At 31.0% G+C, this 24,475-nt stretch overlaps 2 protein-coding genes across 3 annotated transcripts; both read left to right on the top strand.

Annotated features, from left to right (window-relative positions):
• Positions 1 to 946: 946 nt before the first annotated feature.
• LOC114416416 (copper methylamine oxidase-like) lies at positions 947 to 7,234 on the top strand. 2 transcript variants are annotated; one of them, XM_028381278.1, is made up of 12 exons: positions 947 to 1,345; positions 2,194 to 2,306; positions 2,438 to 2,743; positions 3,202 to 3,314; positions 3,426 to 3,756; positions 3,856 to 4,071; positions 4,172 to 4,408; positions 4,677 to 4,862; positions 5,420 to 5,560; positions 5,937 to 6,205; positions 6,522 to 6,603; positions 6,916 to 7,234. In XM_028381278.1, exons 1-12 carry the CDS (start codon positions 1,150 to 1,152, stop codon positions 7,048 to 7,050), a joined length of 2,325 nt encoding a protein of 774 aa, XP_028237079.1. In that variant the 5' UTR covers positions 947 to 1,149; the 3' UTR covers positions 7,051 to 7,234. The 2 variants fall into 2 exon arrangements, with proteins under 2 accessions (XP_028237079.1, XP_028237080.1); XM_028381279.1 differs by lacking the exon at positions 947 to 1,345 and adding an exon at positions 1,996 to 2,056.
• A 3,351-nt stretch (positions 7,235 to 10,585) lies between these two features.
• LOC114415853 (cation/H(+) antiporter 15-like) lies at positions 10,586 to 14,422 on the top strand. The gene is made up of 4 exons (XM_028380712.1): positions 10,586 to 10,612; positions 10,841 to 11,833; positions 12,713 to 13,232; positions 13,543 to 14,422. Exons 1-4 carry the CDS (start codon positions 10,586 to 10,588, stop codon positions 14,253 to 14,255), a joined length of 2,253 nt encoding a protein of 750 aa, XP_028236513.1. The 3' UTR covers positions 14,256 to 14,422.
• The last annotated feature ends 10,053 nt before the right edge of the window (positions 14,423 to 24,475 follow it).

Genomic DNA, 24,475 nt, shown 5'->3' on the forward strand with positions numbered 1-24,475 from the left:
CTTTTATTTAATATTAATTAACAATAAAAAAATGTATTAAAAAATACTATTAACACTTTTAAGAATAAAATAATATATATATATTTATGATTAGTAGGAAAATAAAATTTGTAGAAAAATAAAATCTGATTTTGAGGAAACAAAATATCTTCTTAATTTAAGACACAGATTTAACTCAATAATCCCTTTGTATTTTCCTATCTTAACAACACTCATCTATATGATAATAATAATAACAAAGTATCACATGGTGATTTAATTCCAAATAACAATAATAAAAAAATAAAAAATAATTAATCCTAATAATAATAATAATAATTTTGATTAAAAAACTGTCAAAAGAATCGACCAATAATAATAATAATTTTATAACTATTATAAAAAATAAATAAATCTTTTTTCTTCAATTAAAACAACTATTTTATATTTTAAAATAATTATTTATTATTTATACTCTTTAATTGATAACAATTACTTTGTTATTACATTTCAACTCCATATAAAAAATCTTTCCACTAAGTGCAAATAAAATATAATTCCAAAAATAAAAAATGTAGATGAAAAGGTACAACAATGTTGGTCTTTTAATATTGTAATTGTAAATTAATTAAATATCATCATGCATGTTTATGTTTTCGTCCAGACTAAAACAGTCACTTTTTTTAAGTAATGAGACCAAAACAATCTGTTTATGCCTAAAAAAAATCTGTTTATTTTGACACAAAATATACTTAACATAATTTGTGGTTAGTTATTTGAGTGTAAGACTTTTCCCACTTATGAATAGAGATTACATACAATATCTAAATCTAACAATAATAATGATAATGAAAAGAAATGAAGGGGGAAACAAGGCAAAAGTGATAGGAGAGGGAAAATGTAAAAAAAAAACACACACTTGGCTTGATTTCACAGTATATAAACCCAGAGTCTCTCTCCTTCCTTTTCGTATTCATAACAGCTGGCTCCTCTGCTTCCCATTTATTCATTCCTCTTTTACTGGTCTCTGTCTTGAGTAGTTTCTTTCTTGGTTTCTTTCAAATCAGGTTGTGCGCAGAAGAAGAGGGTGAATTTCTTGCTGTATATGTCAGTGTACTGCGCCCAGACTTATTGGGGTGGCGGAATCCCTGAAATAGCAAATCCTCTCCAATGGCCTCAGTTTCGCAAAAGACGACGTCACCCTCCTCCTCTTCTTGTTCCGCCACCAACGCAGCCGCCGCCATTCCCCGCCTAGCTGCTGCCCCCTCCCCCGCCCCCGCCACCGCCGCCGCCGTGCCGCAAGACTGGACTGCTGCCGTCACCGACGTCCCCCGCATTTCTTCCACCAATGCATCTGCTGCCAAGGGTACGCTTCCTAACATCTCTCTTCTCTCACTCCCACTCTCTTTTACGTTGCATAAATTAAATGCTCTCAATTGCATACAAGTTTAATTACTTATTTCGTGCTATACTTATCCAATCTTTTATATTTTTATTACAAATTTCTAATTTTAGTCCATCATTTGTTTTTACTAACTCGTTTTTAGTCTTTACACACAAAACTATATAGATCAAATGAGGAAATGAACACCTTAAGCAATTGAGCACCAACAAGTCATTGGACTGAGTGCTACTGGACTCGGTCGCCTTAAGTAAGGCGTCAGTAGAGCGCTGTGGATGTAAAGAACCCAAGGTGGCCAGTTAAATTCTCTTATGGAGATTAGTTGTCATTAAAGCCGGTGGATACTTTGTAATAATAATAGTTACCCCCCAAAAAAAAGAGTAACTGAGCTTATAAAAAAAATAAAGACATGGTTGACTTCATGTGTTATGTTGATGTGCGTATGGTGATAGTATGTGAAATGATTGTGTGCTTCTACGTATTTGTCGACGTATGCTTTGGTTCATGAAAATAATGTTTCAAACAAAAAATTGTAATTTTTTTAATTATAGAGTTAGGACCACTGCAAGAATATCTCTTGTCTGTTCCAGAACTTAATAAATTTTGGATGAGATATTGATCCTTGAGTAATGGGTGGTGTGAATTTGTCTAGAAAGCACTTTTTAGAACCAAAAAGTAAGAAGGAAGTCAAATTCTACATCCTATTTTTTTTCAATTTTTTATTTGCAAGTTCTTGAATGCAGGCTTTGCTTGTTTTCATGTTTTTTAATATTAGCTAACTGTGTTTCTATTTTTGTTGTAATGTTGCATAGGAGTCGTTGCTGCAATGCCAAGGGCACAGTCAAGCCACCCTTTGGATCCTTTATCTGCTGCTGAAATCTCTGTGGCTGTGGCAACTGTGCGGGCTGCTGGATCTACTCCTGAGGTTGTCAACTATGATTTTTTTTAATGAAGTGGATATACTTGTAGATTTGGATGGTTTTAGAAAATTAAATGAGTTGAAGTAGTGATTACTTATGATATCTCTCCTCCCTCTGGTTGTATTATGTGTTACAGCTTAGAGATAGTATGCGCTTCATTGAAATAGTTTTACTGGAGCCAGATAAAAATGTTGTTGCACTGGCAGATGCATATTTCTTTCCACCTTTCCAACCATCATTACTTCCAAGAGCTAGAGGAGGACCTCTGATTCCAGCTAAACTCCCTCCAAGATGTGCCAGGCTTGTTGTTTACAGTAGGAAAACAAATGAGACTAGTATATGGATTGTTGAGTTGTCGCAAGTACATGCGGTAACTCGAGGTGGTCATCACCGAGGGAAAGTAATTTCATCACATGTTGTTCCTGATGTTCAGCCTCCAATGGTATGTTGGTCTCTTCTTTTGTGACTTCTGATTACCTTTCTAACCATTGTGTGATACTGCTGTGTTTTTAAAATAATTTCACCCCTTAATGTCAGTTCAATTGAAGGATATGCTGTATAAATGGAAGCAGAGTCTCTAATTTGTTGACTTGCTCTTTATGTGTTTATGAATGAGACAATGATAGTTTCATATAAGAATATTGAATAACAAATCAGATTCAAATATTAATGGGCAGTCTGTATTTTATGTATTTGCCTTTTCAACCCTACAAAGTAAATGGAGAAAATTGCATGTCACCCTTCACCATGAGTGGGAAATAATAATGATTGGTTTAGTATATTGGTAAAATCTAAACCTGAAATTGGATTCCCAAGCTTTGTTTTGAAAGATAATCAGAAATGTGGAGTTTTTTTAAGCTGCTGCAATCCTCAATTCCCTAATAATCTCTCTATCTTCAGGATGCTGAGGAATATGCAGAATGCGAGGCTGTTGTCAAAAGTTTTCCCCCATTTATAGAGGCTATGAAGAAAAGGGGTATTGAAGACATGGACCTTGTAATGGTTGATCCGTGGTAATTTTAGTTGGATGACCATTGTTGATATATCTCTTTTCTGTAGACATTGTTATTCTATCTCTTTGCATTTTCTTTATTGAGTCTTTATTCTGCATAACTCTGTTGCAGGTGTGTTGGTTATCACAGTGAAGCAGATGCTCCTGGGAAAAGACTTGCTAAACCACTCATATTTTGTCGATCCGAGAGTGACTGTCCTATGGAAAATGGCTATGCCCGACCTGTTGAGGGTATCTATGTTCTTGTTGATATGCAAAACATGGTGGTGTTAGAGTTTGAAGATCGTAAACTTGTTCCCCTCCCACCGGTTGATCCCTTGAGGAACTATACTCCTGGTGAAACCCGAGGTGGCTCTGATAGAAGTGATGTAAAACCCTTGCAAATTATTCAGCCTGAAGGTCCAAGCTTCCGTGTCAATGGGTATTTTGTTGAATGGCAGAAGGTAGATGTTAAGTTACTATATTGTTTATTTGTCATTGGAAATGTGCAAAGATATTTGATTCATTGTAACTACTAGTCTTTTTTCTTTCTCTTTTAACAGTGGAATTTCCGTATTGGATTCACACCCAAAGAAGGTTTGGTTATATATTCTGTTGCATATGTTGATGGTAGTCATGGACGAAGGCCTGTTGCTCATAGGCTGAGTTTTGTGGAGATGGTTGTTCCCTATGGAGATCCAAATGATCCACATTACAGAAAAAATGCTTTTGATGCTGGGGAAGATGGATTGGGAAAAAATGCACATTCCCTCAAGAAGGTATTAGAATAATATTTGTTCTCTTGTATGCTTATCATTTGTCACCGTATTCTTTCTGATTGGATTCCTTTTTATCTGAGGTTAATGTTTGTTGTTACAGGGATGTGATTGTTTGGGATACATCAAGTATTTTGATGCTCACTTCACAAATTTCACTGGTGGGGTGGAAACAATTGAAAATTGTGTATGTTTGCATGAAGTGGATCATGGAATGCTCTGGAAACATCAAGACTGGAGAACTGGCTTAGCAGAAGTCCGAAGATCTAGAAGACTTACAGTTTCTTTCATATGTACTGTTGCCAACTATGAGTATGGATTTTTTTGGCATTTTTATCAGGCAAGTAGGGTATCACATCCTTTTAAGAGACAAATATGCTGACAATGACATTTTAAATCAATCTTATGTTAATTATTGTAAAATTCACAAATATCCAGTATCTTCCGACCCTTTGAATTATTATTAGACTCTGCATCTCTTTACTCTTTGAATAAGTTAGCTTTTACTTTTGGTTGAAGGAACCTTCAGCATGATTTTTTTTTTTTTTGTGGATTTTTCTTGAACTATTTGAATATGATATTTAAATCTGGAAAATGTGTTTTTCCAGGATGGAAGGATCGAAGCTGAAGTAAAGCTAACTGGAATTCTCAGCCTAGGAGCCTTACTGCCTGGAGAGTTTCGAAAATATGGAACCATGATTGCGCCTGGTCTATATGCACCAGTTCATCAGCACTTTTTTGTTGCTCGCATGGACATGTCTGTTGATTCTAAACCTGGTGAAGCTTTGAATCAGGTAATTTGCATTGAATTACTAAATGTGACTTTAATAGGTTATGCTTTATCTGTTTCTATCTCTATTAATAAAAATAATTAAGAATTATTTCTGTGGCATCCCTTAGTTCTAGTTTAGTGGTAGATGAATCAAATAAAGTGGTGATTGTAAATGTCCTGGTGGCAGTGAGTTTTTCTCCCGCAGAAATATTCATATTTTAGTTTTCATCTTATAATTTTTACAGTCAACTTGAAGTCTTGAATTAAGTGCACTATTTTTTTCATTTGATTAATGAAAACCACCTATTTTTCTATTTCTTTTTTCTTTCCATGTAATTTCAAGTTTTTGATTCAGGGCTGTATGCTATTACAATGTTGAAAAGTCCCTTGTCGTGATCTGCCTTGTGTATTCAGAAGCCAAATTTACCACTTTGTTACCTTAACACTCAAGTAACAGAATTGGCTACTTTCATGATTTGTTTTCAAGTTCAATTGTGAACAGCTTCCTCCTTCTCCAATAAACTATGTATGTAATTCTTTTCTAAGTGCACATTCTTACTCTCCCAAGATGTTTTATAGGTTGTGGAGGTCAATATGAAAGTCGAGGAACCAGGTGAGAAGAATGTTCACAATAATGCATTCTATGCTGAAGAGACTTTGCTCAGATCTGAATTGGAAGCCATGCGTGATTGCAATTCTTTGACTGCTCGGCATTGGGTTGTAAGTCTTTTGTGGGTTTTACCGCCAACTTCAAACTATTGGAGTTGGTAATTTTGAATTTTGTCAAACTGTCGAATACTTATTTGCATTGCAATGATCAGACAAGAATCTGTTATGCTTTTAAAAAAACTGAAAGCTTTCCCATGGAACTTTTTTTGGTAATTTCAAATAGGTGTCTTTTGTAACCTAGTGCTGAAAATTTTGTACTTGATTTTATCACCAGGAAAATACTTACAGTGGGTTGGTATCTTGTTTTGAACTTTGCTTTAAACATACGCTTTGTATATTGTGTTAAACCATGATTCCAACTGCTTTTTTTTTACTTTTTGAGTTAATTCTTTGATGGAGACCTGCTAATGTTTTAATAATCCTTCAGGTAAGGAACACGAGAACATGCAATAGAACTGGACAGTTGACAGGCTATAAGCTGGTACCTGGCTCTAACTGCTTGCCATTGGCAGGCTCTGAAGCCAAGTTTTTAAGAAGAGCTGCTTTCTTGAAGCATAACTTTTGGGTAACAACATATTCACGTGATGAGTTGTTTCCTGGAGGAGAATTTCCTAATCAAAATCCACGTGTTGGTGAAGGACTAGCTACATGGGTTAAGCAGAACCGATCTTTGGAAGAAACTAATGTAGTTCTTTGGTAAACCTTCCCCCTCTTTTTTCCTCATTCTCTGACTCATGCACCTACCTGACTTCATGAAATCGTTCTTCAGGGTTTATACTTAATATTTTACAAAAAAATTTATTCTAAATTAGTGATCTCTATTGAAGTAGTATATAAGTATGTAACTGCATCAAACAATAGCCCATTGAGATTTTTATTTATTGTTTCATTCAAATATTGTCAAAATAAGTTTCTTCAATGTTCATTTTCTTTTTCCAATTAACTATAATTTTTACCATGGTCATGCATTCACATTTTTTCCTCTCCAGACTAACTGTTGTGTTATCTTCAGGTATATATTTGGAATCACACACGTTCCTCGTTTGGAAGACTGGCCTGTTATGCCAGTAGAGCGCATTGGTTTTATGCTCACGGTAATTATTTGTTGATTTCTTCGTCGATTTTTCTTGAGTAGTTTGCTGTTTGCCTATCATTTTAGGTTACTTTATATGGTGGTTTGTTTCTCATGTCTTTTTAATGCTTGAACTCGAGGAGCTTTGAACAATACTAGAATATTAATAAAAAAAATTATTTGGTATTGTTGTTCTGTTCGATGTTCATTGGACAACATCTTTTCCATCAATTAACTACTGATTTTTTTTTCCCTTTTTGGATGATTCGGCCTTATTACTTTGCTCATGTTACGTATTTAACGTCTGACTTATGAAGCTCCTTTCTTTGTGCAGCCTCATGGATTCTTCAACTGTTCCCCTGCAGTAGATGTTCCGCCAAATGCATGTGAAATGGATTCTAAAGATAATGACATTAAGGATAATGGTTCTTCGAAACCAATTCAGAGTGGGTTAACGGCAAAGCTTTAGGAACTTGACCCTCCAAAAGTTATGGCTCTGTGCTGCTGATATGGAGAAACATGAGTACTATTCTGATATATGTTGTTGAGCTCATTATAATTTTGAATCTAGAATATTAATAAAGCTATTGAAATAAATAGTGGTTTCGTTTTAAAGCTTGCCTGCTGGTAATATTCATTTGATTTACTTTGTACCCAGAATACTGGCTTCAAATTTGACTCAAGGAATTTAACCGGGAAATTCATATTTTCAAGAAATTTAAAATGATTCATAATAAAATAGATTGTTTGGATAGAGTATTTGAAAGAAAATTTAATTTTTGGTATTTTTATGAATCATTTTTATTGACTAAAATAGTGGGATTTCAAAATTTCTCAAAAAAATATAGAATTTGAAATTCTTTTTTCGGAGATGCTCACTCTCTAACTCACGTTCTTGCTCGCGATTCTTTTTCGCTCAACACTTACAACTACGGGTGACCAAAGTTTTTACGGTCGATATCGACATAAGTTGTTTTTCACTGACGTTGGTTGAGATTTTTTTTGTCAGAATTTTTTTGTATGATGTCAATCAAAGCTATTTTTTGTCGATATCGGCTAAGATTTTTTTTAGATGATGTTGGTTAGGGTTATTTTCTTACTGACATCACTCATGGGAACTTTTTGCTAATGTCAGCAAAGGATTTTTTTGGTCCTTATCATTCAGGTTTTTTCAGTTGATGTTGACCAATGATTTTTTTGGTCAACGTTGACTAGATTTTTTCTACTGACATTGGTCATGACTAACTTTTGAGTAAATACTTGTTAGGGTTTTTTAGCTGACGTCGACTAGGTTTTTCCAGCCAACATCAGCAAAAGCTATTTTTAGTCAATATCGGTTAAGGTTATTTTTTAGTCGATGTTAGTTAGGGTGTTTTGGCTGATGTCAACTAGATTTTCTTAGCCGATGTTGGTTAGAATTTTTTTGCTGATATCGACTAGGGTTTTCTGGCTAACATCAGCCAAAGCTATTTCTGAACCACATTAGCTAGGTTTTTTGGTTGATGTTGGCTAGGATTTTTTTTGCTAACATCAGCTAGGTATTTTTTACCAACATCCGGCATGACTATTTTTAGTTGACATTGACTAGGTTCTTACAGTCGACATCCACTAGAGTTTTTTCGATTGACAACGGTCAGAGCTATTTTTTAGCCAACATCAGCTAAGACTATTTTATATCCGATGTTGGGTAGATTTTTTGTTCGACATTGGTCAGGGCTATTTTTTTAGCTAACTTAGACTAAGAATTTTTCGGCCAATGTTGACCAATGATGTTTTTCAGCCGACATCGGATAGGTTCTATTGGTCAAAATCGACCAAGCTATTTTTTAGCCGATATTGGGTAAATTTTTTTGTGAACGCTTGCTAGGATTTTTTTAGACCGACGTTTGCTTAAAATTTTGAAATTCGTAATCCAAATCTAGATAATATGCTGTGTAATTGACTTTAAAATAATTGGTTTGTTACTATGGTGTGGTATCAAGATTCAAGGAACTCGTGTCATTGTGATTGCCTTTACTGTTTTTTTTTTTACCATATAACTCAAATTAACAGTTTTTTCCGACAGAAATACTTTTACTGGACCCTTTTACCTCCTAATTTATTATTGTATGTGAGTAATACACTCCAATTAGAATATCTATCTTAGTATTTTTAGTTATCAAATTAAAACATTAACACTTATTGACCAGTATTAATTTAACAGCAAATATCTAAAACATACTATTCAGGCATAAATTTGGAAAGAGAAACCGTAGCAGCATGCTCTCTTATTAAGATGCTTTCCCATTCCCTATTTGTTAGTTCCACGAAAAAGCCTGTGCAAGAGTCACTTGCTGGCAATATCTGAAACAGTTAAACCTTGACGTGCATTCGTTTCCAGTATCATGTTTTATTTTTCATTCGTTTAATTAGACACACTTCATTCATCTAATAATAAAAAGACTTGACGGTATATTCACTAAAAAGCATTCGTTTCTGCATCATTCCTTTTCTAACTTGGATTGACGCAGCTATATACAAGCGACTAACCCTTGTAATACAAACGGTAATTTTTTAGAAAAATGTTTTTTGAAAATTATCTACAACTTGAAAGAGAAAAGGAAGAGAAAAGAGATAAAATACTGATGATATAATGTGACAAGAAAAGAGAAATAGTGAAAAAAAAAATTATTGATTGAGTGTTTAAAATTTTTTATTCTCAAAATATAATCACTCAATTTTGTATCCGATCTTATTAGGATTAACACTTCACACTTGATTACGAGTTTACGACGTGTCAGTCATATAAAGAATTTGAATATAATAAAATTTATATATTTAAAGATTTTTTGTTATAAGTAATTATAACAATTATAACAAAATAATAATCGATTTTCTAGTATTTAAAATAGAAAGTATAGTCTTAATGAAATATTAATATTATGGTAATTAAGATGTTCTATCTCTATAAAAGAGATGTTCTAATAATAGAAGAGATTATAACGGAATCAATTAAAAATTTGTGAACTACTTGCCTCGAACAAAAATAGCAAATCAGTTAAGTTGTACGTAATTGAAGACAAGAAAGCATCATTATTAATTTGTTTTTTGGTTTTTTCCCCACTGATTTCCTCTGTTATTATTCGTTCACATCATTAATGGATTCATCAAATGGATAATGCTGGCGACAAAGATGTTCATATTTTGTGCAACGAGAAGAGAGGAAAAGGAGAAAGCAAAAGTTGGAAGAAAATCTAATTGATATTATTACAAGGGTTTAAGATACAAGTGACATATCAAGATAAGCTATGGAAGAGCCAGAAAACCACACCTTACATTCCCAACTTATTGTAGATAATCCCAATGAGATTTGGAAAAGTGAAAACATCTTACGATTTTTTCTACCCCAATTTACCCTCCTATTGTTTTTCATTGTCTCTATGACTCGTTTTATACACTACATCCTCAGACCTTTCAATCAACCACATTTTGTTGCTGAATTTTTTGTAAGTGCACGCTTTTCTCTCTTTTTCATTTTTGAAATTGTTAAATAGTGAGACATTGTTTTGACAAATGTTTTGATGAGAACAGTAAATTACTAACCACGAATTATGTCTGTCATGTTCCTTTATTTTATAATTGATTCTATGCACACCCGAAATTTTACGTACAAATTAATATCATCCCTCTATCATATTGTTTTGGTTATATATGCATTTACCTGCGTGTTTCCGTATGAGAAACATTAAGAGAAATCAAGTAAGAAACAAGATGTTTCTTTCTTACTAGTTGAAAATTGAATAAAAAAAGAGAGAGAGACTTGATGGAAACCATGTAGGACCATTGATTTACAACTTTTGATGCAAAACGTTTAGTACTATACCAAGGAAGGCTTGTTGATCTTCCACTGTCAATTGTGCAAAAGGAAATGCCAGCTAAAAACATTATCTTAATCAAGGATTCTTTTATTAATGTTTCTCACGGGTGATTCTATATTTTAAAATAAATTTTAACGAATAATAAAAATGTATTTGCACATGTTTGTGTTTGCGGTGAATTCGTGACAGTACAAAACCTAACGATACTTCAGCAAGGAAGGTTATATGTTTCTGGAAAGTAGGTTGAAATTGTCGTGATAACAATTCAAACATGTGCTTAAAAAAGATAATGTTAAAAGTGTTATTCTTTCTCATACATTGAGAAACTCTTTCCATAATTAATAGTTTGTGGGTGTCCTAAATGTGTTCTTGTTTTCACTTTTTTTTTTTTTGGCAATGTAGGCAGGTTTACTGCTATGTCCAGAAATAGTTGGAAAATCAGAAATTACTGCATATGTGATACCTCCAAAAGCACTCCTTGGTGTAGAGACAGTGGCACATGTGGGTCTCATCTACAATGTCTTCCTAACCGGCTTGGAGATGAACCTAGACGCTGTCCTACTAGCGCGAAAAAAGGCAACCACCATTGCTATTGCTGCCACCATCATTCCAATGGCGTTAGGGACTGCCATATATTCTTTAGGTCAAGCTCTCTACCCAGATGATAAGTCATCTTTCAACACACCTAGTGCATATTTATTCTGTGCTTTGGTTCTTAGTGTCACAAATTATCCTGTTCTAGCTCACATTCTTGCTGATCTTAAGATCCTCTACACGGGTCTTGGTAGAGTGGCTGTAACCGCAGCCACAATTAATGACTTCTACAATTGGGCAATGTTTGTGATTCTGATTCCTTTTGCCACTCATAGTGAAAAACCCTTTGTGTCAGTGATGTTGACCATGATCTTTGTCCTCTTTTGCTACTACATGTTACGCCCTTCACTTAACCGTTTGATAGAGAAAATAACGGACAAGAATGAATGGGACAACTACAAGTTGTCGTATGTGCTCGTAGGGGTTTTGTTTTGTGCACATGTTACTGAAATGCTTGGCACTCACTCCATTGTTGGGGCATTGGTGTTCGGGCTGATTCTTCCTAGGGGAAAATTCGCGGACATGTTGATGGAAAGGTCAGACGATCTTGTCTCTATGTATCTGGCACCATTGTTCTTCATTGGATGTGGTATAAGATTCAACTTCGCAACTTTCGAAAAGACAAAGTTGCGTAATGTGATGATAATCACGCTCTTGTCATGCTGCACAAAGATAGTAAGCACTGTGATAGCCACTGGCTTCTATCGTATGCCTTTTCGAGATGGAGTGGCCCTTGGAGCGCTTTTGAACACCAAAGGCCTCTTGCCCTTAGTAATGCTAAACATTGCAAGTGACAGAGAGGTATTAATTTTGGTTGCCATGCTTCAACAGTTACATATGTTTATTGTTTGCCAATTTGATTTCTTTCTAGCTCTATCATCTGTTAGTTTTTTTTAACCATCTTATTCATAAAAAAAAATTCCTAATTAATGCAGAATTTAGTTGGTAGACAAGTAAAATATGATAAAAAAAACTTAATTAAGAATCAAACTTGAATAATATGTGATTCAATCTTAAGTTTAATACATTAACTATTTAATTATCTTTTTATGTTTTTTTTTACAAGTAAATAAATTTATCAACCAATATGTAAATAGATGACGCACAGGAAGTGCTCATCCATGCAATTCATATATTTTGCATTACTGCTATATAATGCAGACCTATATAGAAAAGTAAGAAGCACATCATATAACTACTTATACTAAACATGAGAAACATGCTAGTACCATGAAACATATATAACTTTTAAGGTTGTTATTTTAAAAGTTAACCTATTTATTGCATGTTCAAAAGTAAGATAATGTAGCATGTTTAGATGTCTCTAAAAATATTTCAATGAAAAGAAAAAGATGAAATAATTTTTTCATAAGATAAAATTAGTTTTTTATTAATTAATTTGTAAAAAATTTCTAATATAATTTATCTAAAAAATAAAAAGACATTTACAAATTATCTAATAGAGAACTAATTTCAACCTATGAAGAAATTTATTTTATTTTTTTCCTCCTACAATTACTTTAATTTTAGGGAAACTGATCCAAACAATCCTAAATTTTTTCCTCATACATGCATTTTAGATTTTCAAAGATGCACGTACTCATTTATGTATTATACATGAAAATCTGTAATTACTATTTTCTCTGATGAATAACTGTATACATGTAATTTTATTTTCAGATTTTGAGTAGGGATTTCTATACAATTATGACGACGGCTAATGTTCTGATGACTATACTAGTGTCTCCCACCATCAACTACATATACAAGCCAAGAAAGCAATTTGAGAAGGATAAGCTAAGGACCATACAAAACCTGAAGGCTGATGCAGATATCCGAGTAGTAGCTTGTGTCCACAACGCGCGCCAAGCCGCGGGAATGATCACCATCCTTGAAGCATGCAGCGCCACAAACGCTTCCCGTCTCCGCGTGTTTTCTCTTCAACTCATCGAGCTCAAAGGCCGCGGCACCGCCTTTCTTGTGGATCATAACAGTTCTCATCAATCACAAGCTGACACCGAGGCCATTGCCAATATTTTTGCCGAAATCTCGCCGGAGCAAGGGCACACAAACACCAGCCTGGAGACTCTCAGCGCCGTCTCCTCCTACGAGACCATTCACAAGGACATCTACAACATCGCCGACGAGAAACGCGCCTCGTTGATTCTCATCCCGTTTCACAAACACTCCAGCGCGGAAGGTATCTTATAATTCCTTTTTTATCATCAAATGCTAATTAACTTTAATATTTTATTTGTTCTTGTAATTCCTTTTGTTTTTTCATTCTTAAATAACATTTTTAACAGTAACAAAAATAAATATTTTGAATAATAAAAAAACGTTATCTGAAATTTTAAAGTTAATTAACATTTGATGATAAATCAGAGTAATAAATCACAACAAGAAAAAATATATTTAAATTTTATCAATTTTGTTAGTAGGACGATGGAAGTTACATTTTTTTTTTATTATTTCTTTCTTAATCATTTGATCCATCTTATATCTTTCAGGTACCCTAGAAGTGACCAACCCCGCATTCAAGGAGATAAACCAAAACGTGATGAACTACGCGCCATGTTCAGTGGGAATCCTGGTTGATCGTGGGCACGGGTCGTTATCGAAGGTAAGCCTGCGTGTCTGCGTCGTCTTCATCGGTGGCCCCGATGATCGTGAAGCCTTGGCCATTTCTTGGAGGATGGCGAAGCACCCCGGGATCCATCTCTCCATGGTGCATGTTCTTTTGTACGGAAAGGCTGCTGAAGTGGACACAAATGCAACAACAAATGATGAATCGCATGGGATATTGTCTACAATAATTGATAGTGGGAAGGAGAAGGAGTTGGATGAGGAGTATGTGAGTTTGTTCAGGCTCATGGCGGTGAACAACGAGGATTCAATCACATATTCTGAGAAGGAAGTGCACACTGGTGATGATATTCCTTTGGTGCTTAATGAGTTGGATAGAGGGAGCTATGATTTGTATATTTTAGGGCATGGAAAAGGAAGGAACTCTTTGGTGTTGTCGAATTTGATGGAATGGACTGATTGCCCTGAACTTGGGGTCATAGGGGACATGCTTGCATCGAATAGCTTTGATTCTTGCTCCTCGGTGCTTGTGGTGCAACAATATGGGTTTGGGGGAATGAACTTTAATAAGGGTTCCAACGAAGCTACTTCTTCAAAACATGGGGATGTTGAAGCCCTTTTTGGGAAGGGAGAGTAGCTAGCATCAATGTTGGTGATTATTGGTGAAGTGAGATTAATTTGGGTTTGAGTTTTGAAATTAAACGGTAGGATTAGCTAGTAATACCTCATTTCTATATATCTTTAGATGTTTAAGCTTAATGTACATAGGTAAGAAATATTTTATAAAAGTAAGATATTGTTTTATGTAGACTAAAATCCTCTTATTTAATATCTTGATTATCGGTGCATGCACCTGTTAAATACCATTATTTTGGTGTATAAAAAAGATGGCTAAACATTAAAGATATGGATGAGGTGGTAATTTACAAAACTGCAAAGGGGATCTTGCAGCATCAGCTAAGGCAAAGAAAGTTGAAACTTCAAATATGCAGGGAGAAGGGGAGTTCTCGAGCTAGCTGCATGCATGCCCAGAATTGAGCCGGAAATCTTCATGTCAATCCATCAAACAATTACCTTTTGGAGAAATAATGAGTGGATATCACTGATATAAGTTGTATTTCTCGTTGTAAACACATAATTTTTTTTGTACTATGGAACTCACTTCATGCTATTTGAATGGCAAAATCTTTTCCAAATGAAATGTAAATGAGTTATAATTAATTTAGTTATATTTTTGGGTGAAATTAATTAGTTATTGTTCTTTAGATGTTTATAGTATTTTTTTTCTAATTAATTAAAACTAGAGTTTTATTTCTATAACGTGTGTATTAAAAATTGGTACTAAAGTTTGAGAAGTCTATGAAGATAAAAACATTAATTTAATTGAAAAACAGTACCACGTGATCCTAGAGAACAACATTTAAATTTTAATACCTTTTTCCTTTATTAATAATTAAATAAATAGTTTTTGTTCTAATTTATTCATTCTATTTAATGACACTGATGGACAAATTCCCAAAATATTGAGCCTCTTCTTTAGTCTCTAACAGTTTAGACTTTAGAAATACAATTAGAATGTGTATAATATAAAGTTTTTTTAATATTTTAATCAATTATGAATTGTTATATCATTGCAAATTAGTAAGTTTTGTGATAATTACTTTATAAATTGTTCTTAAAGTATCTAATTGGTTAAAAATAAAAAGCTTTATATTAAAATCAATCTCGTAAATTAGTTTGTACACGTGTCATGTTCGTATGTTTATTTATTATTTAGTATGTAAAACAACTGTTAATGGGTTTGTTTTTCTGTAAAAAAAAAAAAGAAAGAAAAAGGATTGCTTTAATTTAACTAGAGGCATCAAAGTTTGAAACTTTGAATTATAGGAATGAAGCTCGATCCCAACTAATCACATGCTAGATATGGTATTTGGAATATCAATGGCTATAGAATAAAATTATATATTTTTCAATTTCATCATTATAAAATACATTAATTTTTATATAATAAATTTGAATCATTGTTTTTGAATATAATATTTTTATTTTAACTTTTCAGATTTAAATATATTTTAAGTATTTATAACTTACTTATTTTTTATTCCAGTTCTTATATATATATTAAATAAAATGTGTAATATATATATTTTTTGGGTTGATCATTTTTTTCCATCAGAAGTTGCTTTTAAAGTGATAACAGCTAATGAATGTTGTCATCATTAAATATCATGTTATAAAAATGTCATGTAATCAGTGTTGTTGTGTCATTAAAATTGTCACATCATTAAAAAGTGATTAAAAGCTAAAAAAAATCAGGGCTAAACATGAAAAAAAAAATATAATTTATAGGAAAAGATCCATATTTGAAACAACACAAACTATTCAAAGTCTTAAATAAAAAATATTAATATAAAATAAATGTTTAAATATGAAATAATCAATAATTATTTTACATGAAGTACACTTTTAAGTGTACTAACAAGCCAAACAAAGTTTTTAGAAGATTCATATTGGACCTAAAAATAGTCTACAACAAATAATTGGATAAATTTAAGCCTTCAATTTTTTAAACAAGTCAAACTTATTAAAGTAGAACAATTTTAAAGTTGGTCTAAAGAAACTTATGTCACGTTTTTTTTTAAAAAAAAAAAACAACAAACTTATGTCATGTTTTGATTTTTTTTTAAAGTAATTTTTTGTTGTACGGTGAAAGAAGTAATTTTTTTATCGTCAAATGTGTGTAAATAAGTTTTTTTTAAACTTAAATTAGATTATTTATTTATAATAATTACTCTTGATTTTATGTTCTATAACTCTCAAATAATATAAAATAAAAAATTGAAATAATAAATTCAAAATTTTAAAACATAATAATAAACTCGTGCCATGCACTGGTTATATATCATATTAGTCTATATTTATATCTATTTATCAATAATTATGATAACTGAATATTAATTTGATAATTTTTTATTAAATAGATACACACAAAAATCCTTAATTATTTATAATATAATTTTGATAATTAAATATTAATCCTTAATTATTGATTCAATATTAATTATAAACACACAAAAATTAAGTATACATTAACATAATATCCACGTTAACAAAAATGAATAGTTCAATTTAAATATTTAAATATTATATATATATATATACATATATATATTCATATTTATTATTTTGCATTATTTTTTAATTTATTATTTTTAAATAAGTATTGAATCACTACTATTATTTGAAAAAAATAATAAATCTTAAAAATTTTCAATAGTTTTAAGAAAAGAATTGTACAATTAAAAATATAATTAATTTTTTTTCTAAATTTTTTTGTATTTATATTTAATATACTAATAAATATTTTTAAAAATAATATATTTATTTACGCACATGTATGTTTTTATAAAAAAAAGCTAACTATAAATATAAAAATATTTAATTTAAATAATTTCGTGCAATGAATGGGTTAAAAATCTAGTTATTTGGTAATCCGTCCCCTAATCATGAAATTACTCCTGCCGTTCCAGATTAACATTTTAGAGAAATTTTTTTTTTCAAAATATATGTTATTTTATAAAATTAATGTTGCATTAAATAATTTTTTTCAAAATTACCCTTAATCAATGCTTAATAAAAATAACGTATAAGAAGAATAAATAAGTCATTAATTATAAAAATAAAAAATATATTGAAAATTTACCTAATGTTTTTTTTTAAATTTAATAAATTAATTACATTTGTTAATATACCTTATATCAAAATCTTGAACGTCACAAAGTCTCGAATGGATGAATAGTTGCCTCAAGGCTTAGTAAAAGATGTCAAGGCAGGGAATGGGCTGGGGAAGTACTAATAGGATACTCCAAATCATACAAAGTTTGCTTTGTCACAATCTCCTACATTTTGGGCTTGCAGAAACTAGTATCTCTATGCACCAAATACCTCAAAATTCAACGTCTACTTGACTTAGTATTTAGTAAGTCCAGGTAAATCATTAGGAAATTTGGTAAAAAAAACAACAACTAGTGTACTCATATAAACTCGTTGAATACGTAATTAGAAGTTTCGTGACTTTAATGAGGAAACGCAATCAGTGAAAAACACATTTCCATAGAGATGTCAACAGGTAGCTTATCTTTGATGAGAAGCTATTATTAAGACGTTCAAATCAAGGAATGCTTTATGTACTTTCAAGTTTGTTCGCTTTATCGTTATAGCCCCCCGTAATAATAAAAACAACAAAAGAAACATAAAATAAAGTGGTGTGTGTTTCCTTTGTGGTGTTTAATGTCATAATCACTTTTAAGCCAAAAAGCCGTTTTCATTCAGTAAAAGCATTCTCTTTATTTGCAAATTTTTACCACAAACGAGTCGCTAAATGTCAAACACAATCGTTAAAGATATCTCGTAATGATGCTAGGGAATATGTTGTTTCAATCGCACATTGGTACAATCTATCATCGGTTCCTTCTGACTTGGGCTTGCAATTATATTCTTTAGGTCTTTGGCCTAAGGTTCCATCATTGATCATTCCCAATGACAGTGAGAATCTGTTTTTGACATTCTTTCATTCCCATCATCCCCCTGGCAGGGTCCATATATCAAGAAGCCAAAGCTCTTGAGGTTAAGTTCAACGCATTACTTTAGCATTCTATTCAAGTCCCATCACCACGCATCATTGGGCTCTACCTAACTTCATTTTCTTTCAATTCCATCGAGTTTTTTGATTTGATGCCAATTGCAAAAGAAATCAAGTTAGCTATCATTTTTATTATGAACGTCTAAATGAGCTTAGAAGAAGTGCAAAGCAAGATTATGCATACTAGCTTCTTACTTGTGTTAAATACACTCAATTTCTAAGTTTAAAGTAATGGATGACAGCTTTTATGTTTTGGTGGTTACAACTTACAATTGTTGTATTCTTCTTGAGAGGTAGTTCAAAATGCAAAATTTCACATTTGTCTATAATAACTTTATTTCAAGTGTTTATTTTATTTTAAGTGTTTATATGTTAACTTGTGATATGAGTTTTAAAATAACTAACAAAAGATGAAAGTTTTGTACACATGACATGAGTTTGAATCACCTGAACTTATCTTAGGGTAAAACTTATTGATTTGCTAATAGATTTGTTCTCAATATTCTCTCTATTTCTTTCTCTTTCCATTTATCAATCTCTCAAAAATGAAATAAAATGATGTTTTCAACGTTAAATATAAAAAATGTCTAGAAATATCATTTATTATTTTTTCTTTTAGGGATATTTATGGTATTTTATATAAATATTTGGTTTTCTTTTGTTTTGTTTTCTTTCCTATCAAACAACTTAATTATACAATCATCTCACTTTCCTATCAAACAACTTAATTTACGTTTGGTTTTCCTTTCTCATTCTTTTCTTTTTTATCCTTTTACTTTCTTTCTTAAATTAAACATATCCTTAAATAAAATTTCAAATTCAAATTTTGTGAATAAAAAAAATACAGAGAGGAGATTTAACTAATAAACACTTCTTGCTTTGTGTAGGCTATTTGTGTTTAAAAATATGGTAGTATTTAGCATAGGTTATTCTATGTTTAGGTAATAATTTTTTTTTTCTCTCTGGGTGATAGTAATGAACATGCCGAGAATTTCAAATATCTCTTACCTTAAGGCAGTGACAAAGTTCGACTTTGAGGCCTTAATAAAGATCTAGCTAGTTCAGAAGAATTACTTTTTACCCGAAAAAGAGTCGAGTTGACCACCAACGGGGACATGGGAAAGGGGCTTTAACACCATAAACATTTTTTCTTCATTGATTTCCTTTCAAGTATGAGACAGTATCCTGTGATGTCCCTTTATTATCATATATGGTTAGAACTTGTTGGGTTTAAAGTCTATTATTCAGCAAAAGCATCCCAATATCTCTTGTCGGCCGCACCTTTAGTTGACCAAGAAAGGCTTGTGGTATTAAGTATTTTCACTTCAACCAAATGTGTTTGATTTTTTTTCTTCTTTTGGTAGACTATCATTGATATTTTCTTTCCCTTTTTACCACGTTTTCTTTGTCAATTTAACACTTTTACTTTTTATCATGAAGTTCTAAAATGGTGCTCTTCAGCTAGCCAGCAGCTGCGTCGGCATGTAGTATAATACTCATTACTACAATAAATGGACTATTAATTTACGTTTGGATTTCACTGAGAACTCAATTAAGGTTTAGCAGCGTTTTAATCATGATATCTTGAACTTAATGTTAGCATTAATCGATGTTATTGACTTTAATTTTGTTAAGAAAATCTAATTAATTATTAATGATTTTGACCTGTGACAGCATCCGCAATCAGAATCTCTTTTGATTTACTTCTCATACCTTGGCGGCAGAACCTTTGGTAATTTGTCCATAACGTCATAACGTGTGAAGTGTGAACATACCATCGCTTAAAGCATCTTTCTTCTAATTGTCATGCAATATATCTTGTCTCGCAATTATAAGTTTGAGAAATTATAATTTTACATAATTTTTGTATGTACTATTAGAGAGTGCTAGGAAGAAATGAAAGGAAAGGAACAACGCATTTATTATGTATGGGCCTTGATAATGGAATAGTCGGCGGCATTGCGCGTCTTCAGTAACAGTGATTCTTAGTTTCTATTTATTTATTTATTTTTTGAAATATAAGACTGCGGAAATATTAATATCAGAGACAAAATAACATACTGTAATAAAAATATTATCATTATAATAAGAAATTCAAATATTATTTTCAGAGGTAAAAATATAAAAGTAATTGTAATAGTAAAATTTATCACCATCTATATAAGATTTCTTAGTTATATTTTTATATATTTTTCTTCATTTTTGTATTAGTACATAACGTGACACAATACAAGTTAATTTCCCTTGGTGCTTAATATATATTAACTCATTAGTAATATACAGTTTGCATAAAATGAACTGCAATTTCATGTAAATGTGACTCATTTGAGGATTGTTAGGAGAATTTAAATTTGATTTTGTCGTAATATATTCACTAAAAGAGTAATATAATTTAAAATGTAAGTTTGAAATAAAAAATTAACTCAAAACGAACTCTAATTTGTAAAAAATATTGTGGGAGATAGAATATCAATTAACGATTTAATCAAATTAAAATTAAAATATATAAGTGTCAATTAAATTAAAGCATATAAGTAAATCCAGATATATATTTGAAGATGTTATCATAATCTATTATACGAAGATAATGAAATATTATATCTATAATTTTATTTACTGTTTCATCGCTATTGTAAGATAATTTTATAAGATTAAATTATACCTATAAGTCACGTTACAAGAAATATCTTGAAATCAAGCTATATAAAATCTAAAGATTTTGATTATGATAGTTGAAAGAAAGAGAAGAGATTAATCTCTACAGCAATGTGTTAAGAAAAATCTTGGTTGCTGGACGGCAGGATCACTGGTAATTTGCGTGTAGCGCGTGACCAGCACGTGCTAGCTGTGGCTTAAGCAAAAACGATCATAATTCTATTCTAAGCTTGAGATCAATTTTCGCCGACGGGGTCATTCATCGCCAGCAGCAGCTACACCAAAGCACTTCAAGTACGATGTAGTTATGCACTATTGAACTTTTTTTCTTTTCTTCACATGAGCTGTCACTAATTGTGATGTTTTGTTTTTGGTGATCCAATTTTTCAGGGTAGGGTAAAGGTACTATTACTATCTATGCCCAACTAAATCTATTTTTTTATATTTAATTTCTTAATTTTAAGAAAAGATATAACCATTGTTTACTTAAAATAATCGTTTATAATAAAAATAATAATATTTTATGTCTAGTATTAAAACTTCTAAAAAATAGTTCAAATTAAATTCCATTTCTTTTTAGTTAAGTCAATGTGTGTAAAAAGTAAAATGTCTTGTACTCTTTCTGACGACATGGCGTAGCTATAGGTTGTCCTCTTAAGTCAATATAGTTAATTATTAAATATAAATTGTGAGAGTTTGAATTATTTTATCCTTTGCATTACATTTTTTTTCTTCTTTTTCTTAATTCTTTAGTTTCTCCTTTTTATAAGGCATGCATACTATAAATCTCTCTTGAATAAGAAAAAATATTATTGATCATCACTAACCATAACTCTTAGAAGACAAACTTTCATATACGATTTTAATTTTACAACTTGATAGGATTTTGAGATTTTATAATTGAGGAACATTGACTCTTAATGCTTATTAAAATTTATAAGTTTTCTCACTCTATTCAGCATCTATGGGAATTGAACAAACACGATGACCACAACTAATCAACTTCAGTAAACTAAATAAATCTGATTAGTTATTTTAGGTATTGCATTTTTAAAAGATAAAGAACTGTTCCCACCCATTGAGTGTGGATCTACGTTAGTCTGTTCTACTATATCACCTTGGTCCTAGCACAAGTTTATTAAATGCATAATTGAGTAATTTGTATAATTAGAGCTATCATATTTAAGTAATCAATCATAAGCTAAAATTTTAAGGTAATATTATATCAGTATATATTAAACAGAAACTTATCATTGAAAAGCCGCTAGCTGCTTCAATACTAATTTAGCTTTTCTGATTGAAAATTATTGACTAGTGGCTTTGGCCGTCTTAATTTGGTGTCTAGCTAGCAAAATAGGACCATCTGAGTGATACGGGACACTGTGCTTCATTCTTTTGTATTTTATGAGGAAAAAAACTATTATTATTGGCTTATAAAACACATGCACTCTGTCTAAAAACTTAACACCATTTAAATGCGATTTCTGATCCTCAGTATCACCATAGTTTTTCCAAATCTATGGGACCGTTTAATTTATAGTTGGACGCCTTTTCTTGTGTATTAGAGCCAACTTTGATTCTGATTTATGACTCTACTGGTTTATGCATGTAGACATTGATTAGTATTATCAATAGTTGGAGACGTAGATGGTGTCATTGTGTGGAACCTTAATCTCCCCATTTTCCTTAAATTTGTTTATCTTTTGTAGAGCTAAAAATAGAGAACGGGTTAACAGTGAAAACTGCTAAAAAAATGTTCCTAATATATATATAAAAGTTAAAACCTTCAAATTGATTTAGTATCTTTAACCAATTAAATCTAATTTTATATATAAATGAATCAATGCATTTCAATTTTAATTTTTTATAAATTATATAAAATCAAATATTTTATGTGTTTTGTATAATAATTGTTTATAATCTTTATTTTTCATCATAATACATATTATTACTCGTATATATAATATAAAGAAGGAAAGTTATACTTGAAGTGTTTAAAGACAAGAAAAATGATTAAAAACAAAAAGAATGAAACTCATCTAATACCTCCGTTTGGCTAAAAAGTGATAAATTAAAAATAGTTTATGTCTTAGATTGAAAAAAGCATGCTAAGTTTTAATTATATATATATATATATATATATATATATATCAATTTTTATTTTAAGAATAAAACATTTAAACATACATAATTATATTTAAAAATTAATTTTACAATGTGTTATTGGGTGAGTTTATTTAAACTTAAAAAAATAACTTTATAATAAGTGTTTTTTTAAGAAGTAAATATCATTTAATTTTTAAAATAAATAGAAATTTTTTTAAATAGAAATAATTTAGACAAACATATTTATAAAAATAAAGAAAATTTTTTATTTTATTAAAATAAACACTTATTTCTAAAAATAAGTTTAAATAAACTAATCATTATAACACTTGCAGAATCATTTTCTACAAAATTATATAAAAACAAATCATTTATATTTTCTATAATAATTGTCTATAATCTTTATTTTCTTTATCATAATACATATTATTACTCGTATATATAATATAAGGAAGGAACAATATATATATATATATATATATATATATATATATATATATACTGTTAAAAGACAAGAAGAAGAAGAATGATTCATACAAAAGAATGAAATGCATCTAAACCTCCATTTGGCTAAAAGTGATGATAAAAAAAGGTATATATTAGATTGAAAAATGTATGCTAAGTTTTATATCAAATTTTCTTTTTAAGAATAAAACATTTATACATAAATAATTATATTTAAAAATTAATATTATAAAATCAATTTTAAAAATATTTATTTTATGCTAAACAAAATTTAATGGGCATCCCAAACTGTTATTATCTCTTGCAGAATCGTTTTCTATAACAGTGACATAGCCAGCAAATTGATCTGCAATAAAATATACAGTCACGTTCTCAGATAATAATAATTTCTCGAACCTGTCGGAATCCAGAAGAGAGCTACATATATGCTATGATGCGGATATCAATCGATATATATGCACATACAAGACCCACATTATTATTAATTTCATGCAAGTTATATATATATACACACCATAAGCACCAAGTTATGGCGCTGACGAGTGATACATTGTGTATTGGGGCAAGTCTGTGGTGCCAGATAATTAGAGATGATTTTCAAACAGGCACAAATTTGGACATCAATTTTGAACCTTGTATATATGATCATATGAGAAGACCCTACACCTACACCTTAATATATGTGTATATATATCATTTCTCTCTCCAATAATGCACTTCTTGGGCAGCCAATATTAACCTTTTGGAGGGATTATATTCACAAAATGCATGGTGCTGCCTGGAGCCCGCAACTGGATCATATCATATGCCAGCAACACACATAATACTATAGGCCACGATAATAATCAATCTATATATTAATTTCATAGCTAAAACTATGCCAGCAGCGCTTCAAGATGTACCAATCACAATATCTTCAAAAATGCTCACCGTTCATATTTTATACATGTGTGTATTCACTAACGTGTGTACATTAGTACATTTAAATA

This window comes from Glycine soja, chromosome 6 (assembly GCF_004193775.1).
Source record: "Glycine soja cultivar W05 chromosome 6, ASM419377v2, whole genome shotgun sequence".
Lineage (NCBI taxonomy): Eukaryota > Viridiplantae > Streptophyta > Magnoliopsida > Fabales > Fabaceae > Glycine > Glycine soja.

Bases quoted from the DNA above. Each gene is read 5' to 3' on its own strand.
- LOC114416416 (XM_028381278.1), top strand. From the start codon at position 1,150: ATGGCCTCAGTTTCGCAAAAGACGACGTCACCCTCCTCCTCTTCTTGT. The intron at 3,315-3,425 runs GTAATTTTAGTT...ACTCTGTTGCAG, and splicing joins CTTGTAATGGTTGATCCGTG to GTGTGTTGGTTATCACAGTG. The intron at 4,863-5,419 runs GTAATTTGCATT...GATGTTTTATAG, and splicing joins CTGGTGAAGCTTTGAATCAG to GTTGTGGAGGTCAATATGAA.
- LOC114415853 (XM_028380712.1), top strand. From the start codon at position 10,586: ATGTATTTGCACATGTTTGTGTTTGCG. The intron at 11,834-12,712 runs GTATTAATTTTG...TTTTATTTTCAG, and splicing joins ACATTGCAAGTGACAGAGAG to ATTTTGAGTAGGGATTTCTA. The intron at 13,233-13,542 runs GTATCTTATAAT...TATATCTTTCAG, and splicing joins CAAACACTCCAGCGCGGAAG to GTACCCTAGAAGTGACCAAC.